We start from the raw sequence: 24,370 nt of genomic DNA, 5'->3' as shown, positions 1-24,370 counted from the left end.
TTAGATTGTCAGCCATCTAGTTTTCTTCCATTCGGCTACATTTGAACGGTCTCAAAACTGAGCTAGGCAAGCATGCTACTTTACAGACTTTGACTTATTATATTTTAATAGCTGCCTCTTTTTCAATTTTGAAGTCTGACATATTCAGGATTAAAACAAAAAGGTTAGGAAGCCTGCGTTCAATTGAAATTGGCCATGATGGGAAAGGATTTGGTAAGTACTTTCTATACGTTTTCAATATGTTTGTAAGCAGAATATAGATTTTAAGGATCTGCCTGACATTTGGAAATGCCTGTAAACTCATTGCAACTGATATAGAGCTTGCTCCTTAGCTGGAGTAAATCCATGTAGCAATGGAGTCACACTAATTTACACTAGCTGAGGATCTAGCCCATGGTTTATAAAAGAAACCTATCACATTGGCATACTTCTGCATCTCTCAAGGTCTGATCCTGCAGTCATTATTCACCCCAAACTCCTACTAAATACTGCAGGATTGAGCCCTAAAAGTAAAGACTAGATTGAAACATTTGTATATTTTGGTGCATTATCTAAAAAAATCAAAGAGAGAGACTGTAAGAATTGGTTTGTTTAGAAGTTTGAATTGAAGACAACATGTAGCACCAGAGAGAGAACACCAAGCCATACTTAACTATGCAACATTAGTATTCCTTAAGACCAGACGTTAACAAAGCAAAAGAAGTAATACTCCCAGGATATACTGTCTTGAACTTATATTGTTTTAGTTAACAGTCATAGTGAAAAAAAAAGTACACTAGAAATATAAAATTGGAATCAGAGAACAACCTATAGCTTGAATCTAAGAAATCTGAGATATTCTGGTCAGATCACTCAGCTAAAACTCCCCTATCTGATGTGACAAAAATCAATTGATATTGATCCCAATGCTTTAATTAAAAAGCCAAATAAAATTCACATTTATTTGACAACGTGGGCCATTAGAAGAGGTCACAAGTTTATCATAACTAGGAAGTACTGACAAATCTGTGATGATGGCAGGTCCTGCTGACTCCAAGGTTGGACAATTTTTTGCTTACTTTGTCACAACTCACACAACACTGTATCATTATCTTTTGGAAGCTGTATGACCTAGAAACTTTGCAGTGATTGTTCATCAAAGTGAGCTGATGGCTAATTTGGAATTTTTAAAGAAAGTATCTATTAAAATATCTATAATAAATAAAATCCCAGTACTCCCCCTCCTGCTGTTTATTCTCTCCCTCAACCTTTCATCTTAATACTCCTTTTTATTTAATATTAATAATAATAATCATAATGACAGGTTTCAGAGTAACAGCCGTGTTAGTCTGTATTCGCAAAAAGAAAAGGAGTACTTGTGGCACCTTAGAGACTAACCAATTTATTTGAGCATGAGCTTTCGTGAGCTACAGCTCACTTCATCGGATGCATGCCGTGGAAACTGCAGCAGACTTTATTTATACACAGAGAATATGAAAAAATACCTCCTCCCACCCCACTGTCCTGTTGGTAATAGCTTATCTAAAGTGATCATCAGGTGGGCCATTTCCAGCACAAATCCAGGTTTTCTCACCCTCCACCCCCCCACACAAATTCACTCTCCTGCTGGTGATAGCCCATCCAAAGTGACAACTCTTTACACAATGTGCATGATAATAAAGTTGGGCCATTTCCTGCACAAATCCAGATTCTCTCACCCCCTCACCCCCTCCCAAAAACCACACACACAAACTCACTATCCTGCTGGTAATAGCTCATCCAAAGTGACCATTCTCCCTACAATGTGCATAATTAAGGTGGGCCATTTCCAGCACAAATCCAGGTTTTCTCACAGAAAACCTGGATTTGTGCTGGAAATGGCCCACCTGATGATCACTTTAGATAAGCTATTACCAGCAGGACAGTGGGGTGGGAGGAGGTATTTTTTCATATTCTCTGTGTATAAATAAAGTCTGCTGCAGTTTCCACGGCATGCATCCGATGAAGTGAGCTGTAGCTCACGAAAGCTCATGCTCAAATAAATTGGTTAGTCTCTAAGGTGCCACAAGTACTCCTTTTCTTTTTGCGAATAATCATAATGTTACAGTGGCGCTTAGCGACTCCAACAGAACTTGGGGTACTATTGTGCTCGGTGCTGAATACACACACATAGTAAGAAATTATTCCTTTCTTAAATAATTCAGTGTAAATAGACAAGTCTGGCAAAGGAAAGGAAGGATTATTATCCTCATTTTACAGATGGGGAACTAAGGTCCTGGGAAATTCACAGAGGGTCACACAGAAGTCCATAGCAGAGCCAGGAATTGAATCCACGTCTTCTGAATCCCAGTCCAGCACCTCCACAACAAGACTATCTTTCCTCTCTCTGTCCTTACGCCACATTCAATAGTGCTGACTCCTATGCTCTGAACAGTCGCTGTGTTGCCATCCCACCTAACTCCCTCACTTTGTCCTTCAAATCTCTCCCTAAAACTCTCTTCAAGCAACACTTATGTTTATTATTATTACATATATTACCATAGTGTATAGGAGCCCCAGGCCTGGCACAGGACCCCATTGTGCTAGGCGCTGTACAAACACAGAACAAAAAGACTGTTCCTACCCCAAAGAGAACACTTCCTTTCTGCTACACATTATCTGTAACCCCCACACTCTCCTTTAACATAAATGCCACACAGTGTTCTGTTTTACATTTGTTATTGTTGTCTAATATAGGCCCAAATTCAACAAGCCCCCCAAGCATGGAACTCTCACTGAAGTCAGTTAGAGTTCCCTGGGTCACAGTAAAGCCCTAGACTGTAAACTCTTCAGGACAGCGGCAAGGCCTTCCTTTGTGTTTGTTAAGGGGGTGTGTGTGTTTGTGTGTGTGAGAGAGAGAGAGAGATTTTTAATAATCACTAATAATGTGCATGAGTCACAGAGATTTCCATGAAATGTCAGATCTTATGAGTAGTGTCTGTGATATATGAAACAATTCAGAAGATGTAATTAGAAGAGTACCAAAAGTACTTCACTGTCTCTATAAGTGACTCTTGGGAACTGGAGACTGAGAATGTGGGCATCCTTATATCCTAGGTTCTACATAATTATCAGTTAATAACCATTCATGAGCAATAAGAAACTTTAGCAAGCTTTGACCTTTTTATGCAAATAGGTGAGATGCTGTAAAATATTTTGTGAAGGATTTTTTGTCCTGTTTTATACTCCTGTCCATGGTTCTGCAAATCAAATTAAAGGATTATAAAATTGTATCTTATTCCCAAAACATACAAATTATGCACAGAGACACCCACATACAATTTCAACAAATAATAGTATTTTTTCTATTTGGCTTCCAAGTGCATACATGAAATACTTCTACAGTCAAACCCAACTTCTAAAGAACAAACATCAAGACAGTAATGGTGTATTCACTACAGTAAAAACAGTGTTCACACTGTAATATTAAATGAAACAAGGAGCTCTGTGGCATAAGCCAACTGTGGAGCAGGACCACAGATATTTCTCAATTTGGCAAAACATTCCCAAAAGGCACCAATTTGTTTAAAGATGAAAACTTCCGTAATGAAAACTTGAAAGATGTTTGTTCAAAGTCTGATGTGTAGAGTTCTTCACCTCCAAAGATCACGAACTCCTTAATTGCCTTCTGTTGCTATAGGCCTCCACTGAAGTTCCATAGACTTCAGTGGAACTTATGCACATGCTTAAAGTTAACCACATCTTTGAGTGTTCTCCTGAATAGGGTGATTTTCTGAATTGGACCTAACATTCATACTCGCCAGTTAGTTTGCACAAATCTAAATAAATTCATTAAAAAGAAAAAAAAAAAACAGCCAAAAAGCCTTGTTTTCCCATTGCTTTATTAAGAGCATTGTATTTCCTTAAGGACTGTTTCTACTTATAAATTCTCTCAGTTTTTTTTATTATTACTTTGGCAGCCAATGTAGATCAAACTACATTAGCCATGTAGTATGTTCTTAGATAACATTTCACACTGGAAAAAACCAGCAAAATCTAATTTCAAGAATTTGTGCCATATGGCTGTGCACTCTGCTTCATTTAACTTACTAACTGCTCCTTTCAGTGCTGAAAAAAATGATTTTAGATGTAATCAAAGCTTACCTTTTTATTTTCTGTCAAAAACATCAAGGGAATGTTCTTTAAAAATGAAGAAGAGTTGGTAATAACTTGGATTATCTGTGTTTCAGTTTTGTTATTTATATTGGATACATGTGATGGTGCTGAATCACAGGAGGACTGGAAAATGAAACTTTTTTTCTATACTTTGTTTGCATTTGAGTTACATTAAATGTCTGCTTGCTCTCTTTTTTCCCTTCTATAGCAAGTGGCTGGTTTCTGGAAAAAGTAGAAATCACAGATGCATCTACAAATGAAGTGTATTGCTTCAACTGCAGCAGGTCTGTAAGCCAACACATTAAATGTCTTCATTATCTGGAATGCTATTTTCTTAATAACATATACTGCAAACTATACTTTATATTTTCACAATTGCTTTTTTTAAAAACATTCAGTTTCAGGGTCTATTTATCCGTTTAGAAGAGGGGCCATGAGATTTATTTAGCCATACAAGGTTAAAGCTAAAAGGAAGGCTTTTTCATGCAAGTGGGACACACAGAGAATCATAAAACTAATTTGGGGGTTGATCTGAAAAAGCGGTGAAGGGATTGGTTAAGACTAGTACTGTACAAGCAGAAACCCATCCTAAACCTTAACTATTAATGAACATACTGGTAATTTACAGCTATTCATAAATATGCGCCAGATAAATTGAAGCCATACACTTGTTTCTCAGAATTGAAATTATAACTGAGTGATATCTTTAGTGTGATATTCCCTGCAATACACTGAATTCTTAGCATTTTTGTAGAGCTTCAAATTAAACAACAGAAACAAACACGAGTAAAGATTTATGTTTGTGTTCCTCCTTTTTAAGATGCAAAATATCATTTTAATGTAGTCTCAGAACAAAGAAGTATAAAAATTAGACAAGTTTCCTCGTTTTAGAGAGAGGGTTATAATGTAGTGGTCCAAAAACAGGTCTGGGAGCCAAGAAAGTCCGATTCTGATCCTGACTCTAAATACTTCTGTGAACTTGGGCAAGTCACTAAGGCCAAAAAATTCAACATATCCTGTGATTTTAGATGTCTTGGTCTTTTGGATATTTAGCGTCAGACTTCTAGGGTCTAATTATCAGAAGTGTTGAGCACCTGTAACTCCCATTGACTTTGGCTGGAGTTGTGAGTTCACAGTAGTTGTGAAAAAGTCCTAGGTGTCTCAAGTTGAGCATCCAAAATTAGTGGAGCCTTGTAAAAAGGTTAGCCTTACTCTCTCTTTTCCAGTTATTCCTTATATAAAACAAGATACCATGGTGATGGGTGTACTAAAGAAACATGGATGGATTATGTATATAGGTATAGGACCAGGTTCTGACTGTGTCCATCATCTACTGGGCTGATTGTAGAGTCCTGATTCTGAGGTTGGCGTTGGCCCTGACATTTTACAGCAGAGTCACGTCTGTGGCTCCCAGGGGCCATTACACCAGCCAATATTAGAAGGCACTTAATAGCACTCCAGCCAAGTCTCATTCTACTCCCTGACACAGCTGCACCAGTAACTGGTGATTAATTGTCTCCTCAGCAGCTGGTAACACCCCTTTTTTGCCCCCAGGGAATTCCAGCCCCTTTGCTATACCAGAGCAACAAAGGGGCCAGATCACCCAAGAGAATCTAGCCCATCCAACATACTTCACAGAAGGGTTGAAAGTCTTAGTTATTTTTAAAGCTTTTTGAAGACAAAAATTGCTACCTATAAAGTAGTATGTATTAACATTAGTATTTCATCTGTACATTTTAACTTTGGATCCAGTCCGGTTTCCACTGAAGTCAGTGGTAAAGCTTCCACTGGCTTTATTGGAGAAGAACTGGGCTACTGTGGAAATCAGGGTGGGGGGCCAATAAAGAGGCATCAGATTTAAATAGTATCATTCTTAGCCCTAGGAATATGATATGATATACAATAATCTATTAAAATATTTTTTCTTAATCTAAAATGACCAAGATTTGTGCCACTCAGTGAAATCATCCATTTATAGCTTATCTATACAGTGCTTTTATTCTTTTGGCTCACTTCTGCTCCTGTTAAAGTCAATGCCAAATTTCTCATTGAAATCAGAAGGAGCAGAAGCAGGCCCTTACTCCTTGTCTGTTTGTTGGGTTTCAGATATACTGTACCTAATGTACCAATTAGGGTTTTTTATATTTTTCCTTAAAGGTGGCTTGCTGAGGATGAAAATGATGGACGCACTGTAGTGCAGCTTTATGTATAATCTAGGATTCACAGTGAATATGCTGCTTCTTCAGATTCATGCTGATTTGTTTTATTTGTATTTTATAATGATGAAGGTACTGTAATTATTATGGAGAACTGTCAAAACAATAGATTAAAAACATCAGTGGAGATTAAACAGGTCTAATGTGAACAACACATTGCAACCCTACTAGGAATTCTTAACAGTTTTGCACAATTGAACTGTAAATAAAGCAGAAATTTAGAGCTACACCATGGTTTTCTGAATTTGATACATGCATTCACAGGATGTGGTATATGTAGTAGCATTTAGGAAAACAATTTTTGTTTGGTGATTTGTGTAAGTGTGTTAATCATAGTTAATACTTGCGTAAAATCTGTTTCAGGATCAATATTTATTAAAATTTATATTTTCTCATCACTTTTTAAACAAAACGTACACCTCTTTCATACCACCATGCATTTTGTGTCCCATTACTGCACCTCCACAATACTAAACCCATGGAAAAAATTGACCTCTTGGCTCTATCTTCACTGAATAATTCACACCCATTATTTAGTTCTCCCTGTGTGTGCAGGCCTCCCATTGACATTTGATGCATAATCTTTTGGAGAATACTGATCCAGGAACATTTAGATCCCAAGGCTCTACCTACTGAGAAACCTACAAGAGAATTTCCATCAGCTGTCATTAGTAATAGTCATTACATCCTCTTTCTGGCTTTTAACTGCTGTCAGAGAAAAATCTTAACACCTTCCCTTTCCCACAATTCTGAATTGCCACATGCTCAAAATAATAATAATAAATAATTCATTTATGGCTGAATATGTTGTTATTTACGAACTCACTATCTGTTTATTTTGACTTGACTAGTGTTGGTGCTTCTAGAGTTCATAGAAGAGATGGGCCTAAAACAAAATCATGAATTGAACACTACTTGATCAAAATACAAACCCAGTTCTAGATGTGAATTTTGCAAGGTGCCCCTTCCTTTTTGAAGGTCAACCCCAAATCCTGGCTCTGAACACTCCTAAACTTTGGGTATGTCTACACTACAGCTGAGAGCATGCTTCCCAGAATGGGTAGACAGACATGCTAGCTCCGCTTAAGCTAGTGTAACCCAACACACTTCCTGGGTGTGGTGCTCTGTCCCATCTAGTGGCACTGAGACCACTTAGAGAGAGAGAGAAATTAATAAAAGAAAAAAATACCACGGCATGCATCCGATGAAGTGAGCTGTAGCTCATGAAAGCTCATGCTCAAATAAATTGGTTAGTCTCTAAGGTGCCACAAGTCCTCCTTTTCTTTTTGCGGATACAGACTAACACGGCTGCTACTCTGAAACCAGAGAAATTAATGAGTTTGCTCTACAGCCTTAACTAATAGCTACTTGGCTTTTAGCTCATGTGGTAGAGGCTCATGCACTAAGCTCCAGAGGTCCCTGGTTCAATCCTGCCTGCTGTTGGAGTTTGTGGAGATTATACTAGCACACTAAAAACAGCAGTGTAGTCCATGGTAACATAGGCAGTGGCTCAGGGTATATCTACAGTATGAAATTATTTTGGAAATTATTCTGTTCGAATTTTCAGAAGCTATTTTATACATTCGGTCTTCTGTGTCCCCACTAAAGTGCGTGAATTCGGCCGAGTGCGCCCACAGTACCAAGGCTAGCATTGAATGTTGGAGCAGTGCACTCCGAGTAGCTATCCCACAGTTCCTGCAGTCCCCGCCGCCCATTGGAATTCTGGGTTAAGCTCCCAGTGCATGACGGGGCAAAAACATTCTCACAGGTGTTTCTGGGTGTGTGTCGTCAGTCGCTCCTCCCTTCATGAAAGCTACGGCAGACAATCGTTTCATGCCTTTTTGGCGTGCAGACGCCATACTGCTTTCATCAGACGGTGCACTGCTGCTGTCCTGCTACTATGAATCCACCTCTGATTTCCTCTCATCTTCCTATGTAATCTCTACTATCTACTCTTTCTCTCCCCCATGGAACGCTTCCGCTGCCAGCGCTGCTCGGCCATCGTGAACCGAGCAGCACAGCTTCCATCGCCAACTCTGCTCTCCCGCTAATGCTGCGCTTCCGCGCTTCTGCATGTTGTCTGCATTATCCAGCAGTGTGTGCAGTACCTGCAAAACTGGGCAAGGAAATGACGACAGAGCAATTACGATAGTGATGAGGACATGGACACAGACGTTTCTAGAAGCACGGCATGTGGCGATTGGGAGATCATGGTGGTGCTGGGCCAGGTTCATGCCATGGAACGCCGATTCTGGGCCCGGCAAACAAGCACAGACTGGTGGAACCGCATAGTGTCGCAGGTATGGGGTGATTCCCAGTGGCTAAGAAACTTCCGTATGCATAGGGCCACTTTCATGGAACTTTGTGACTTGCTGTCCCCTGCCCTGAAGCACAAAGACACTAAAATGAGAGCAGCCCTCACAGTTGAGAAGCAAGTGGCCATAGCCCTGTGGAAGTTTGCAAAGCCCGACAGCTACCAGTCAGTCGGGAATCAGTTTGGAGTCGGCAAATCTACTGTGGGGGCTGCTGTGCTGCAAGTAGCCAATGCAATCACTGAGCTGCTGCTATCAAGGGTAGTAACTTTGGGAAATGTGCAGACCATTGTGAATGGCTTTATTGCACTGGGGTTCCCTAACTGTGGCGGGACGATTGATGGAACGCATATCCCTATCTTGGCCCCGGAACACCGGGGTGGCCAGTATATAAACCGCAAGGGGTCCTTTTCTATGGTGCTGCAAGCACTGGTGGATCACAAGGGACTTTTCACTGACATCAGCGTGGGATGGCCGGGAAAGGTGCATGACGCTCGCATCTTCAGGAACTCTGGTCTGTTTGAACAGCTGCAGGAAGGAACTTACTTCCCAGACCAGAAAATTACTTTTGGGGATATTGAAATGCCTATAGGTATCCTCGGGCACCCAGCCTATCCCTTAATGCCATGGCTCCTGAAGCCATACATAGGAACCCTGGACAGTAGTAAGGAGCAGTTCAACTGTAGGCTGAGGAAGTGCAGAATGGGGGTAGAATGTGCCTTTGGACTTTTGAAAGCCTGCTGGTGCAGTTTACTGACTCAGTTAGATCTCAGCACAACCGATATTCCAATTGTAATTGCTACTTGTTGTGTGCTCCACAATATCTGTGAGAGTAAGGGGGAGACATTTATGGCAGGGGGGAGGTTGAGGCAACTTGCCTGGTGGCCAGTTTTGCACAGACAGATAACAGGGTGATTAGAAGAGTGCAGCAGGGCGCGCTGCACATCAGAGAAGCTTTGAAAGGCAGTTCCACGACTGGCCAGGGTAAAGTGTGACAGTTGTGTTTGTTTCTCTTAAAGTTACCCGCCCCCTATATATATGAAAGGAAATAAAGTCACAATTGTTTAAAAACCATTCTTTATTATTTGTTGCACAAAACATTGAGAGAAATCAGAAGCTAGATGGGGGAGGGTGGGGGTATTGGGTTAGGGAGCGGAGGAGGAGGGAAGGACAAGTCCAGAAACCTATTCAAAATTTAGGATATGCCAGCTTTCTGCTGCTTGTGCAATCCTCTGAGGTTGACTGTGTGGGTCCCTGTAGCCTCCCCCTCTCACTCCCCGTGTTCTTGGGCATCTGGGTGAGGAGGCTATGGAACTTGGGGAGGAGGAAGGGCGGTTATGCAGTGGCAGTCTGTGGTCTTTACGCGACTCCACAATTGTTTGCCTCCACGCATTCAACTGGGCCCTATCAGTGCGGGAGGACTGCATGAGCTCGGCAAACATGTCGTCCCGAGTTCTTTTTTTCCACCTTCTAATCTGGACCAGCCTATGGGACACAGTAGATAGGGGCCGCGTCGAAACATTTATACCTGCTGCGGGAGGAGAAAAAGGGAGGGTAGTATTTTAAAAGATACGTCTTAGAGAACAAAGGGGACCCTTTCTCAGTGAAACAGGCAACTCATAGTATACAAAAAGAAAAGGAGTACTTGTGTCACCTTAGAGACTAACCAATTTATTTGAGCATAAGCTTTTGTGAGCTACAGCTCACTTCATCGGATGCATGCTGTGGAAAATACAGAAGATGTTTTAATACACACAAACCATGAAAAAATGGGTGTTTATCACTACAAAGGGTTTTCTCTCCCCCCCACCCCACTCTCCTGCTGGTAATAGCTTATCTAAAGTGATCACTCTCCTTACAATGTGTATGATAATCAAGGTGGGCCATTTCCAGCACAAATCCAGGTTGTGCCCACCTTGATTATCATACACATTGTAAGGAGAGTGATCACTTTAGATAAGCTATTACCAGCAGGAGAGTGGGGTGGGGGGGAGAGAAAACCCTTTGTAGTGATAAACACCCATTTTTTCATGGTTTGTGTGTATTAAAACATCTTCTGTATTTTCCACAGCATGCATCCGATGAAGTGAGCTGTAGCTCACAAAAGCTTATGCTCAAATAAATTGGTTAGTCTCTAAGGTGACACAAGTAGTCCTTTTCTTTTTGCGAATACAGACTAACACGGCTGTTACTCTGAAACCTATCATAGTACACAGCACATGTTCTTTCTGTACAAGGTCTCATTTTGCCTCTTATACTGAAGTACCTGCTCTTTGGTGTGAGTAAGCCATCACATGCGACCAGGCAACAGAATTCAACTTGCAGGCAGCCATGGTAAGCCCTAGGGGCACGTGGGATTCTGCTTCTTCCACATTCATTTCAATGCTTTCAAACTGCTGGGCCCCCTTTCCCATAGCAAGCAATGCCTGGTGGATTTGCCATATAAAAGGAGGGCCTGCAGGCTCTCTGGGATGATCACTTCACACAACACCCTCCCCCACCCCACATACACACACACACACACACCGTGTGGCTCCAATGAGGCTCTGAGCAGAGATGAGCCCTTTAATCTAAATGCAAACAGCCCAGCGAGGCTGGGTTTCCCCCCACCATGTGGCTCCAATCAAGCTCTCACTCTGGAGAAGTGCCTTCTCCAGGGTCACAGTCCGGGAGCATGTCTTGGGAGTGAGGAGAGGCTATTGGCTCCAGCGTTAAGAATAGTTCCTGGCTAGGGGGGAAAACAGATTCCCCACTTGCCGCCTGTGCACTGTCCTCCTCCTCCTCTTCTTTGTCCTCCAAAAACTCATCCTCCTTGCTCCGTGCAACTCCCCCCTTGCAGGTGTCCACGGACAGTGGTGGCATCACCCCCCATAATTGCGTGCAGCTCACAGTAGAAGCGGCACGTATGGGGCTGTGAGCCAGAGCACCCGTTTGCCTCCCTGGCTTTTGGTTCGCTTGCCTGAGCTCCTTGATTTTTATACAACACTGCTCTGTGTCCCTGGAGTAGCCTCTTTCCGTCATGGTCCTGGAGACTTTAGCGTACGTATTTGCCTTTCTTTTTTTGGAATGTAGTTCTGCCATAACAGATTCGTCTCCCCAACATGCAATGAGATCCAGTACCCCCTGTTTGGACCATGCTGGAACTCATCTGTGAATCCGGGACTGCGTGGTGTCTTGTGATGGTGGACTGTGCTGATGGTCACCTCTGCTGATGGTGACCAAACAGAAAATTCAGAAGTTTCCAGGGCTTTTAGTGCCTACCTGTCCAGTGCATTGGAATTCAGCGTGTTGTCCAGAGCAGTCACAAGGGAGCATTCTGGGATAGCTCCCGGAGCCCAATTGCATCCACAGTACCTGTAACCCGGAACGGCGATCTCGATTTTAGCGTTACTCCACTTGCCGAGGTGCAGTACAGAAATCAGATTAAAGAGTCCTTTAAATCGAAAAAACTGGTTTCGTCATGTGGACGGAATCAGTTTTATTTTGAAGTAACTTGGCTAATTCTGAAATAACTGTGTACTGTAGACCAGGGCTCAGGCTAGCCACCCACATATGGGGGTAGATTTGTGCTCAGGCAGCTAGTCCGTGCTACCCTCACCGAAGTTACTACTTTTAGCAAGCTAGCTCCAGCAGAGCTAGTGCATGTCTGTCTAGCTGAGCTAAGAATCATGATCCAGGGGCAGTGTGGACATATCCTTTGAGGAGTTTAAAATCTGTTTTTAGATCTGAATTTTATAGCCTGGGCCTCTCTCTCCTTCAGAGAACTGTTAGATTGTATATTTTCAGTGATCACATGCATTTGTCATAACTGTAGGTATTACATTTATTTTTCATGTATTCTAATGAAGTATTTCCATGTTTTCATTTTTTAAAAGTCCTGTGTTTATTTTCTCATGTTTATTCTTTCAAATAAGGTATGTTGGCTTATATGTTCATGGGAAATGAAACCTAAGTGGCTATTTTGATTAAAACAAACAAACAACAAAAACACCTTATGGGTATTGCAAGCTGAGTTCTGTTTTTATATGCTTTGTTAGATCATCATGCAGAAGATCTAATGTAGGATGTGATCTGACTGAGCAAGAAAACAGGGTCAATTTATCTCTTCAAAAATCCTCTTTGTGCTTGCATTGCTAGCATGCACACACTGGAATGGATTTAAAACTGTTTCCCCAGAGTGCACAGTTCAGCTACTTAGTATCACTATTCATTACACTGAATCACTTTGTTGTGATCTACTATGTGATTTGTTTCATTATTATGTCTTTCATTAATAGTTTGTAATACTACTCTCTTTGATGCCATTGCTGATTTATCCAGTGTAAATAGTGCCATCCTAATCTGTTTTCCATTACTAACGGTGAATACCTTCTTTCAGCAGCTGGCTTCTTTATTGGAAAATGATTTCCTCTACCTGTACAGTGTACAAATAAGTGATTAGATTCACTCCTTTGAGTGCAGGGGAATGCAAACTATACCCCCTGTGATGGCGGGGGCAGCAACACAGGAGGAAGGTGCTTGAATACAAAGGCATGGCAGGGTACCTTCCATCTTGACAGGACTGCTTTAAATATCACAGGAGTCTTAGTAGTAGAGGCTGCCTGGAAGATGTGCTTAGTACAATTAATGTCTGACTTGGCCTCACCTACATGGTGGGCTTTACTGACTTGTTCCAAGCTCTGCACTGTGGAGCATGCCACAGTGCCTGGAAGTGAATCAGGCCCAGTATAGGCATTCATAGTGGGTCAACTTATTTGTTTGTTTTTAAATCTCTTTCAACACCCTACTTGAAAGTGACAGGTCAATAGAAAGTTATAATTTCATATGCCCAGTTTGGAGTTTTGTAATGCCCTGGAGTAAAATTTTCAAAAATGCCAGACCCTCAGAGATATTTAAGTGCCTAACTACCATTGATTAAGTCAGTGGTTCTCAACAGGGCTGCACATACCCCCAGGGGTTGTGGCAAAATGGCAATGTTGGTATGGTGGGTCCCATGCTTTTCTTGGTGAGGGGGCTAGGACGCCACCCCTTGCCCCTGCTCTTGGGGCACTGAGGGTCTCACTAATGGCCCCGGAAGGTGCTAGAGGAGGGAAGTGGTGAAAGGGGTTTGGGCCGGATCCCCAGCCCTTCTCAACCCTTGTGGGTTTCTTACCCTCTTCCCCCTTGGGTAGAGTCACCCTCAGTCCTTGACACTAGGGGAGGGACTCTCCCTTCCTCTAGACTTTCAATTCTTCTTTTTTCCCCTCCCCCATCCTTGCCTGAAGGAGGGTTGTTTTTTTATTAGGTTCCTGACAGGGCCTTAATTGACTACAGGTGCTCCAATTAACCTGTAGTAACCTTCCCTAGTCTACAGGGAACCATGCCTTAATTAGCCTAGGGTTTATATATCTCCCCTCTCTCACCCTTTCATTGCTCCTTGGCACGGTTGTATCACAGGGTTTTAGAGGTTTTTCAAGAAGCACATCAAATCATCTAGATATTTGCCTAGTTTTACAACAGGCTACAAAAAAAGCACCAGTGAAGTCAGTCAAACTGAACTTTCTTACAGATAATGACTTGTTTATTTCTGCTCCATATACTGTACACTTAAAGGTAAGTATAATATTTATATTCAAATTGATTTATTTTATAATTATATGGGGAAAATGAGAAACTACACCCTTCTTCAGTAACAGTGTGTTGTGACACTTGTACTTTTGTGTCTGATTTTGTAAGAAAGTAGTTTTTAAGTGCAGTGAAACTTGGGGGTATGCAAGGCAAATCAGACTCCTGAAAGGGGTCCAGTACTCTGGAAAGGTTGAGGACCACTGGGTTAAGTGACTTAGAAGCCTAAGTCTCATTTACTTTCAATGATCTTTACTTTCAATGATCTGTTGACTTTCTATGAAACTATGGTTATGTTTACACTACAAGTGCTACAGTGGCACAACTGTACCACTGCAGCTATGCTGCGGTAAATACTTACTACAATAACAGAAGGAGTTTTTCCATCAGTGTAATAAATCCACCCCTCAAGAGGTGGTAGCTAGGTTGATGGAGGAATTCTTCTGTTCCCTTAGAAGTGTGTCTATAAGGAATGTGAATTTTTCACACCCCAGAGTGATGTAGCCAGTCAACCTAAATTTTAGGGGTAGGCCAGGCCTTAGGCTCCCAAGTGCCTAAATCACAGGTTTCTAAAGGTATTTAGGTGGTGTTGCACTTAGCATTGCAATGCCTAACTGACTGAGGTGTATATATCTTATTCTCAAAAGGAATTTATGCATTTAGGAGCCTAAGCCCCCTGTCAGTTGATGACCCCTTCCCCCTGCAGTGAAGCCTAGGCCTTAGACTCCTAGGTACCTAACTCTCTCTTGAAAATGCAGAGTAGGCTCCTAAGTCAGTTAGGCGTTGCAATACTAAGTAGAGCAATGACAAAGGCCCAGATTTTTAAAGGTATTTAATCACTTAGAAGCTTTCAAAAATGTTACTCCTGGTGCCTGAATATCTAGGATCATTTACATGGAGAAGAATTTTAGCATTCTGCCTCTACTAATGCAGGATTCTGAAAGACCAGAGAATCTTTCTGTCAAAGTGCTGTGTGATTGGCTTTAAGTGCAATGTTGGGAAAGTCCTTTCCTGTCTCTGGCCTGAATGCTTAAGAGGGAATGGTGTTTAGTGCTGAGGAATTCCAAGACAAAGAACTTGGTTAAGGGAGAATGAAGCTTGTATATATCAGTAGAGTACTATTAATTTTAAACAGTGCTAGGATGTTGTAGTACCTTTTAAACATTCAGGAACTACTTATACTGAAGATTAAAAACAAAACAAATGTGTCACCAGAAAATTAGAACATTTTGCCCCATAAAATCTAAGTGTCTGGAAATTCTCAGTTAAGATTATGATAACACCCAACTTTAACTCTGCTCCTTACCTCACTTTTCTTCCTTAACTAAGTTTCACAGTGTTTATATGAATTACAATACTGTATTCATTCTTTGTACACTGATATAACTTACAGCCACTTTTGTAGCCCTCTTCAGGTCCAGGAATATCTAAGGCTTATCTTGCTAGGGGGCAAAAGGACTTGAAGGTCTATGACTCTGGAAACTCTGATGGTCTTGTTGGGCCATTTAATGCTGTCACAGCTGTACACTAGCTCCCAGCACTGCACTGCTGGAACCTCTTCACCAAAATGAAAAATAAAATACAATTATTTTACCAAGTAGGTAAAATGAGTGAAACAAAACAGAAATAGAAAGTCAAAATCATTCCCCTTTCTTCCTATTTTCCTTCCCATTTGATCTAATGTTTGCTTGCTGCTTTTGGAGTGGAGAGGGCAGTGAAAAGGTTTGTAACATGGTACAGATTTTGGCTGAAAATGTACCTAGTCCCTGTAATGCCCCCTCACATGCCTGCCTCTTCTGCTATCTCTAGTTATATATTTCAATGTAAAAGATAAGTCAACATGGAGTCAAGGTTGTTGACATCCGTCTAAAGAATGTATACTAAAACTTTTAGAAGTGACTTCCTCTTTCATATGCAATATTCCTGTCAATAGTCAATGTGCTCACATAAGGAGGAATGAGAAATAATATTTCACATTACAGCCTTTACTGAGATCACAAAAATGAGTTTAGTTTTTCAGTGCATATAATTAAATATATTTAGATGCTTAAAATATGCATAGGTTGTTTCTGAAGAACTCCGTATTAACATTATATGCCTGATCCAGCAAGGTACTTAAACCTAAATTAAAATACATGAGTAGTCCCACTGACATCCATGGGGCCACTGGCATGCTTAAAGTTAGGCACGTGCGTAAGTACCTTGTTGGTCTGGGGCCTACATCCTTACAAGATAGATCATTTGGGTGTGTATAATATGTGCCTGTGTGTTTTGTATACTCATACATATGGTATGAAAAATGGAATTACACAAAAGTAATGGATATATCTGCAAACATCATCATGTATGGATATTACCAAACAAAACAATTTCTGAAACCATAAGAAAAATTTCAGGAAGACCTTTGTAAATCTATAAAAGGATTACAATATAGACACGTCTGACTGATGCCTGTTTTATGAACTTTAAAGGTATGCTTTTGTTTCAGAAATGTTTCCATATGTACACCTGCATATGGTCCTACAAAAAAAGATTACATTGGTCTAGAGTAAGCAACATATGGTATGCTATTATCCAAATAATATATGTAATTTAGAAATTTATTAATCATTCCTTAAAGTAAAATATTCTAAAACAGTACTGTGTACATGGTCAGAATTAATGTCGTCATGTGAATTCTGATTTCCTATTTGCTCATATAGGTGAGTTGATTGTCAGGGGCAAACACCTATCCTATTCTGCTGACTTTACCTTATCTATACATGTGGTAAATTTGTAGTTTTAATTAAAAAAATCAGATTAAAAGGTCCCAAACTAGTGAAAATTTTGTAACATGGTTATTGCTTCTAACATTAAACTTTTTAAAAAAGAAATGCGGTTGGTAGAGGCATATTAATCAAACTAGAATCCTACTTACTATCTTAACTATGTAAAAGCTATTGAAGCTCTAAGGTAAGACAGAAAACCAATGACACAAGAGGATAGAAGGCTTGATTCTCCATAATGTTACACCAGTTTCATGCACTGGAATTACACTAGCAGAAGACCAGAGCAATGCAGTGGAGAATCCAGCAACAAGAAATGGAGTGTCTGATCCTCCCAGTTATAAGTATCAAAAGCTGAATGTCAGTTGAGGTACAATTGAAATCACACAACAAATGTATCTGATCTGGAAAAAGCTGCTTCCTTATAGGTTCAAAGAAAAGATAGAAAGGAATATCACCCTGAAGCAAGAGGTCATGAGTGTCAAAAGTATTGCGAAACAAAGGGAAACAGCTTTGGTAAAGGTATACATCTGTACATGCAGAAATTGACTAATCTTAAGGCAGAGTGAGGGAACTGAGAGCAAAACCAGGAATCAAATGCATCAAAATAGATAGACCTCCTTGGTATAGCTAAATAAGATTGTAGGAGAGTTCGTGTGTGAGTATCTGAAAAAGTTAGAAAATACCATAAAGGAAAAGGAAGAAGATATAGTCTTTGGAAGACTGGAACGAGAGAGAGCATTTCCTTGACTTTTGGAGCTGACTTGGTCAAGGCCCCCTGTTTAGGAACACACAGAACCAAGTACAAAAGCACAGGAATAATTGTTTTTTCTTAAAATAGAAAGATGATATGGGAAAGAGAAAGAAGCAGATGGAGCTGTTGAGACCTATAACAAAGCAAAAGATACTGCACCCAAGAAAATACAGCCCTAGAAGAGTGAGATTTTTGCAAAGAAGAAGCTTTGCATGGTTTATGAAGCCGGTGTAGTGATGGCTGCAATCACAGTAATTACCCTTGAATTATATTTTGTAAGTAATAGAATTGGATTCAGAAGTGATCTTGCTGAATGCACACTTGTTTATATACTGTGCATATACAAATTATCTTGTTATACTGGTGTAACACCATTTAAGGTGCACTGGAATAACAGAGTGAAGAATACTTTGATAGGTGCTTCTCCAGCACTTACATATTGCTTGGGATGTTTCCATTATGTATCTAGTTGAGAAGAAAAGAAACACACTGCTCTGGTAGTGTAAAGGGGCCTTAAAGTAGATGTAGATTTATGCTTACTCCCACTAGAAGGCCTCATTTACACCCCAAAGGGGGCTTAGTGTAAATGAAAAAGCCAGTGCATAGTGCCAACAGCTGAAAGTGGAGAACTATACTACTCCACTCAGAACCAGAGCACTAGCCTAATGCACAGGGGGAGGGGAGAACTCTTCCAGTTGCACAGTTCCATAGCTAGAACAGTGAATGAAATGGAAATGTATCCTGTCAAAGGAAAAGTCTCCTACTGACTTCCAACACTAAGGGCCTGATCCAAAGTGCACTGTGATCAATTGGAGTCGTTCTCTTGACTTCAATGAGCTTAGAGTCCAATCCTGCCCCTTTTGAAGTCACAGGGAGAAAAGCTGGACCTTTATGATGTAGGTACAGAAAACTATTAGTAAGAAACTTATAAGAAACAAACCGCTGTTATGCAAAATTCCATGAAACACAATATTGTATGGTAAGTCCAGGCAGCCACTCAATGCATACAAAAAAGCAAGTTAGAAAATATTCAGCTGGGTGTTGATGCAATAATTAGAAAAAGAAACCTCTTAGAAAAGAACTGGTTACTTAAATGGAGAAGTCAAAACAGAATCTGGACTAATTTTGGCTCTCTTTGGTGGGATTCATAAACCACATAAGAGCTTTAAACTGAGGTCAGAGGGGATCAAGTTATTCCTAATTACAATATTTTAAACTTGATAATCTAAATAGTTGACCTCTTTACATGCTTTGACCCTGCAACCTTTATTCAGAGATTGTCGTTCAAGGCCTCATTGGTGAGGTTCTCTCCACGGAAAAGTTGCCCTCCAACCTGATAGAGGATGCCAAGGGATCCCTAGCTCTGTAAACTAGCAGTAGCTCTGGATCCCAACAGCCATGTCCCTTCACCTTCCATGTCTTTCAGTTGCCTGACTCCAGCGGCTCCTGAGGACCCAGGAGAGGATAGGCAGATACATTAATAGTCCTCACTTTACAAATATCCACTGTCAGGCCTAATGGGGACATCCCCCCAACAACTCCAGCCGTTTCCCCTCAGGTGGACCACAAACCATGCAGAAAGATCTCTCAAGGGTCCATAGAAGGAGTGAACGCTGCTGTACAGGCATCTAAGCCCCCTTCTGTGCAGTGAAGAGACCTCCATATGGAGACCCCTCCATACCTGGATCGTCGGAACACCAGCTGGGCCCTGAACAGGTTGTTGATTACAGGCTATGTTTCAAATAATATATCGCAATGTAATTTCATGGATACATCTGTAGAATCATAGAATATCAGAGTTGGAAGGGACCTCCGGAGGTCATCCAGTCCAACCCCCTGTCCAGAGCAGGACCAATCCCCAACTAAATCATCCCAGCCAGGGCTTTGTCAAGCCTGACCTTAAAAACCCCTTAGGAAGGGGATTCCACCACCTCCCTAGGTAACGCATTCCAGTGTTTCACCACCCTCCTAGTGAAAGTTTTTCCTAATATCCAACCTAAATCTCCCCCACTACAACTTGAGACCATTACTCCTTGTCCTGTCATCTGCTATCACTGAGAATAGTCTAGATCCATCCTCTTTGGATCCACATTTCAGGTAGTTAAAAGCAGCTATCAAATCCCCCCTCATTCTTCTCTTCCACAGACTAAACAATCCCAGTTCCCTCAGCCTCTCCTCATAAGTCATGTGTTCCAGACCCCTAATCATTTTTGTTGCCCTTCGCTGGACTCTCTCCAATTTTTCCACATCCTTCTTGTAGTGTGGGGCTCAAAACTGGACACAGTACTCCAGATGAGGCCTCACCAATGCCCAATAGAGGGGAACGATAACGTCCCTCGATCTGCTGACAATGCCCCTACTTATACACCCTGAAATGCCATTGGCCTTCTTGGCAACAAGGGCACACTGTCGACTCATATCCAGCTTCTCATCCACTGCTGTCACCCCTAGGTCCTTCTCTGCAGAACTGCTGCCTAGCCATTCGGTTCCCAGTCTGTAGCGGTGCATGGGATTCTTCCATCCTAAGTGCAGGACTCTGCACTTGTCCTTGTTGAACATCATCAGATTTCTTTTGGCCCAGTCCTCCAATTTGTCTAGGTCCCTCTGTATTTTATCCCTCCAGCGTATCTACCACTCCTCCCAGTTTAGTGTCATCCGCGAACTTGCTGAGGGTGCAATCCACACCATCCTCCAGATCATTAATGAAGATATTGAACAAAACTGGCCCCAGGACCGACCCTTGGGGCACTCCGCTAGATACCGGCTGCCAACTAGACATGGAGCCATTGATCACTACCCGTTGAGCCCGACAATCTAGCCAACTTTCTACCCATCTTGTAATGCATCCATCCAGCCCATACTTCTTTAACTTGCTGACAAGAATACTGTGGGAGACCGTGTCAAAAGCTTTGCTAAAGTCAAGGAATAACATGTCCACTGCTTTCCCTTCATCCACAGAACCAGTTATCTCATCATAGAAGGCAATTAGATTAGTTAGGGATGACTTTCCCTTGGTGAATCCATGCTGACTGTTCCTGATCACTTTCCTCTCCTCTAAGTGCTTCAGAATTGATTCCTTGAGAACCTGCTCCATGATTTTTCCAGGGACTGAGGTGAGGCTGACTGGCCTGTAGTTCCCAGGATGATCCTCCTTCCCCTTTTTAAAGATTGGCACTACATTAGCCTTTTTCGAGTCTTCCGGGACTTCCCCCGATCGCCATGAGTTTTCAAAGATAATGGCCAATGGCTCTGCAATCACATCTGCCAATTCCTGTAGCATCTTGTAGTACTGTGTACTACTCTGTATATGCCAAACAGTCAATTAAAGTCACACATTAAAAGTCCACACTAAACTGATTTTATTAGAGCGCAAGTATAATACAGTAATAGTGACGATCTGCTGAGATATATGGTAGCTTAACTGGCTACATACATTGCATTATTTGCTGACATGGGAATCTAGTGGATTCATTGTATTCCGTATAGATGCTGAATAAATTATTAAACTAGATATCTTTAGAAAGAAGTGAATTTACATAAATCTAAGGTGGTAACCATATGCTGGACAATTGAGAATTGAAATCAGTGTAGGCTTACAAGAGTGACTAGAAATTAAAAGCAGGGCCATACATATCTGTCTAAGGTTGTAGAGTAAGTGTACATTATTTGAGAAACATTTTATGTGATCCTGTCATTAAAGACTGTATTGTAATGCATATGCACGAGTGGGGGGTAAGGTTGATCTTAAGTGTGGCAGTCATAACCTTGTCATTCCTTGACTTTGTTAAGGGCTATATAATTGAGCACTTAAGTCTCTTCATACACATAATTTAAGGCAGTAATACACACTATTTTCAGAGATTTTATGCACAGGGTTGTCTGTAGAACCAAAAGCTCTTCTTATACTCATCCTTCGATTAAGAGGTTGAAGGCATAGCTACTGTGTATTTTTATTTGTCAATATAAATGCTTCCACTTCATTCCTGGACTGGAATGGGTGGTGTTAAGCAGCAGATTTTACCACTGGAATTTTGCATTCCGTTTTCATGAACGTTTCTATAAGGATTTTTCTAGCAATACGATTAAATTTTGGCTGTTTTATTTAGAAAGTGAAAATATAGTTAACAAAATATATCACCGCTAAAAATGACGGTTAAAGAAACCAGTCATGCCAAATAGCGACCTTCGCTTGTACAACCCCCTTGATGTCAGACGAGTTACAAGGGGAACAGAAAAGAAGTGTCCTTCCTTTCCCAATTCCCCATGCCGAATTCAGAGCTCTTATGCCATAGTTATCTCTAGGTGCTGCTTGTTTAACTGAGCCCTGTTTAGCTGTTTATCACATCGTTATGTAGCCGAACTGTTAATTTTAGAGAGATACGATTAATCAGATGTAACTTAACCAAGCCACTGTGCATGCTGTCACCTTTGAGTGCGAGGCAATTACAGCAATATGAGGCGGTTGCACTGAAAATAATAGGATAACGAACAGCCAAGTGTTTTAAGAGGCCGGGCTGTAGCTCAGTCGCATGGCCAAGTCAGCAAGGCCTCTTTTGGAGGTGAGCCGTGCTTAGTGGCAGGGGAAGGGCTGAACTGGCTAGAGTGCCAAGGGAGAGCGATTGCTGGCGCGGGAAAACATTGAGGGGAGCCCGGCCCAGGCTTTAGATCGCTAGAAAGTGCGCGCTCGGGGGCTGACTGACTAGGCAAAGGGGCGATTTCTATTTCAACCCATGCTTGTGCTCCCCCCTAGCCTAGCTGGGGGTGCTTCGGTCGTAAGATGGAAAGGACAGCCGTGTGGCCACCTGCGCTGTCCTAGGCGAAAGGCACAACACTTCACGCAGCTCTGGAACCAGCTTCATTTTCGCAGCGGAATCTCGGCTCGGAGACGACGGGGGGAGGCGAACTCTCTCCCGCTTTGGCCGCCTGAATGACATTAAGCCCCCGCTGGCTCTGGGGGGCAGGATAGAGCGGGGTCTCCGCACCTTCCCCGCGGCGCTGCTGCCAACTGGTGAATCTCAGTATAGCTGAAGAAGGGCACCGCTCGCTCTTAACGGAGATAAAACATTTTTCCTGCGGGGGGGACGTATAATTTCGTTGTGCTTTCAAACCATTTACGCGGGCCCAGCGGGAGCGGCCGTGGCTGTCTGCTCTGAGCGCTGGCCGGCGGAGGGTGTTTGCTAACAAGTACTCGGTCATGCCGGGCTGGGCCGTGTCTTGGGGAGGACGCTGCTCGCTTCTTCCAGCATCGGCTTCTCTTGTGTCCTGGTTATTCCTGCTACACCAGCCCCATCCTCCTGAGTCCAGCGCAGCTCCCCCTGAGACCAGCCTTCCTTCCCCCTCTCACCCGCTGCGGGGAAACGCTCGCCAGCCGCCCTCGCTAGGGGCCCAAGTGACACAGCAGCACCCAAGGGGGCAGCCTGGCCAGGGCTCTCCCCGCTCAGCGCGGTAGCAGCAAGCGGACAGGTAGCTGCACACACACCGCTCCCCTCACCCGCCCGCCTCATTCCTGCTGCCGTGAGCCCCTGCTGTCCGACGGCCGTGCGCCCCCTCCAGGCGCGCCCCCTTCTCCAGCCCCGCAGCTCCCGCTCCCCCGGCTTCCCCTTCTGGCTGCTCCCACAGAGACACCCCTCACCCTGCGCTGCAGCGCCTTTGGGCTGAAAGCCCACGCACGCTCTCCCCCACCTTTCCTCTCCAGTGCTGCTCCTATCACCCCTTCCCTCCCGTGCCCGAACCCCCCCGTCCTCCATCCCAGCCCCTGCCCGCCCCAGTGATCCCCCATCCACCCCATGTCCCAACCCCTGCCCGCCCCAGTGATCCCCCATCCACCCCGTGCCCTAACCTCCCCTCCTCCACCCAACCCCTGCCCGAACACCCCCCGCCTTCCTCCCAACCCCTGCCCGCCCCAGTGATCCCCCATCCACCCCCTGCCCGAACCCCCCCGTCCTCCATCCCAGCCCCTGCCCGCCCCAGTGATCCCCCACCCACCCCATGTCCCAACCCCTGCCCGCCCCAGTGATCCCCATCCACCCCCTGCCCGAACCCCCCCCCCGCCTCCATCCCAACCCCTGCCCGCCCCGGTGAGCCCGTATCCACCCCGTGGCCCCCGAGCTGCCCCTCCCCAGCGCAGTTCCTGGCCGCTCCCTGGCCCCGCACCCAGGGACAGGCAGGTAGCTGCTCCCTTCCGCGCCCCCCGCCCCCGTTCGCTCCCTACCTCCCGCGGCGCTGGGTGCCCCGCCCCCTCCCCGCCCGCGCGCCGCGGCTGGTGCTGGGGGCGGCGGCGAGGAGGAAGGGATGAGGTCATCCTCTTTCCCGGCGTCAGTCAGCTGGGTGGCGGCGGCGGCGGCGGGCGGAGGGATGCGCCGGTCCGGGGAGCGGTCCCGCGGCTGCTGCCGGCTCGGGCGGAGCGCGCGGGTGGCGGGGCGCGGGGGCTGAGCGTGGCTCCCCGCAGGCAGGCGGCGCTCCAGGCGCGGCGGGCCCGGGAGGAGCCGGCGGCCCGTGGCCAGGCCGGGGAGCGGAGCGGCGGCGGCGGCGGGGGAGGAGCAGGGGGAGGCGCGGGATAAAGGCGCGCTCTCCCCGGCGGCGGGG

General features: G+C 43.6%; 1 protein-coding gene across 1 annotated transcript in view; it reads left to right on the top strand.

Moving 5' to 3' along the window:
• Positions 1-6,373, top strand: part of RP1 (RP1 axonemal microtubule associated) — a gene marked incomplete at its 5' end in the record, with an annotated part of 312,243 nt that extends 305,870 nt beyond the window's left edge. Inside the window, 3 exons of the mRNA XM_084619857.1 lie at positions 135-213; positions 4,343-4,418; positions 6,292-6,373. Coding sequence (XP_084475983.1) covers positions 135-213; positions 4,343-4,418; positions 6,292-6,346 — 210 coding nt within the window. The 3' untranslated portion in view covers positions 6,347-6,373. The remainder of the gene's footprint in view (positions 1-134; positions 214-4,342; positions 4,419-6,291) is intronic.
• Positions 6,374-24,370: the final 17,997 nt, after the last annotated feature.

The sequence above is a fragment of the Lepidochelys olivacea genome (assembly GCF_965140295.1).
Source record: "Lepidochelys olivacea isolate rLepOli2 genome assembly, chromosome: 2".
Taxonomy (NCBI): domain Eukaryota; kingdom Metazoa; phylum Chordata; order Testudines; family Cheloniidae; genus Lepidochelys; species Lepidochelys olivacea.
This window is presented reverse-complemented; position numbering and strand designations above follow the sequence as displayed.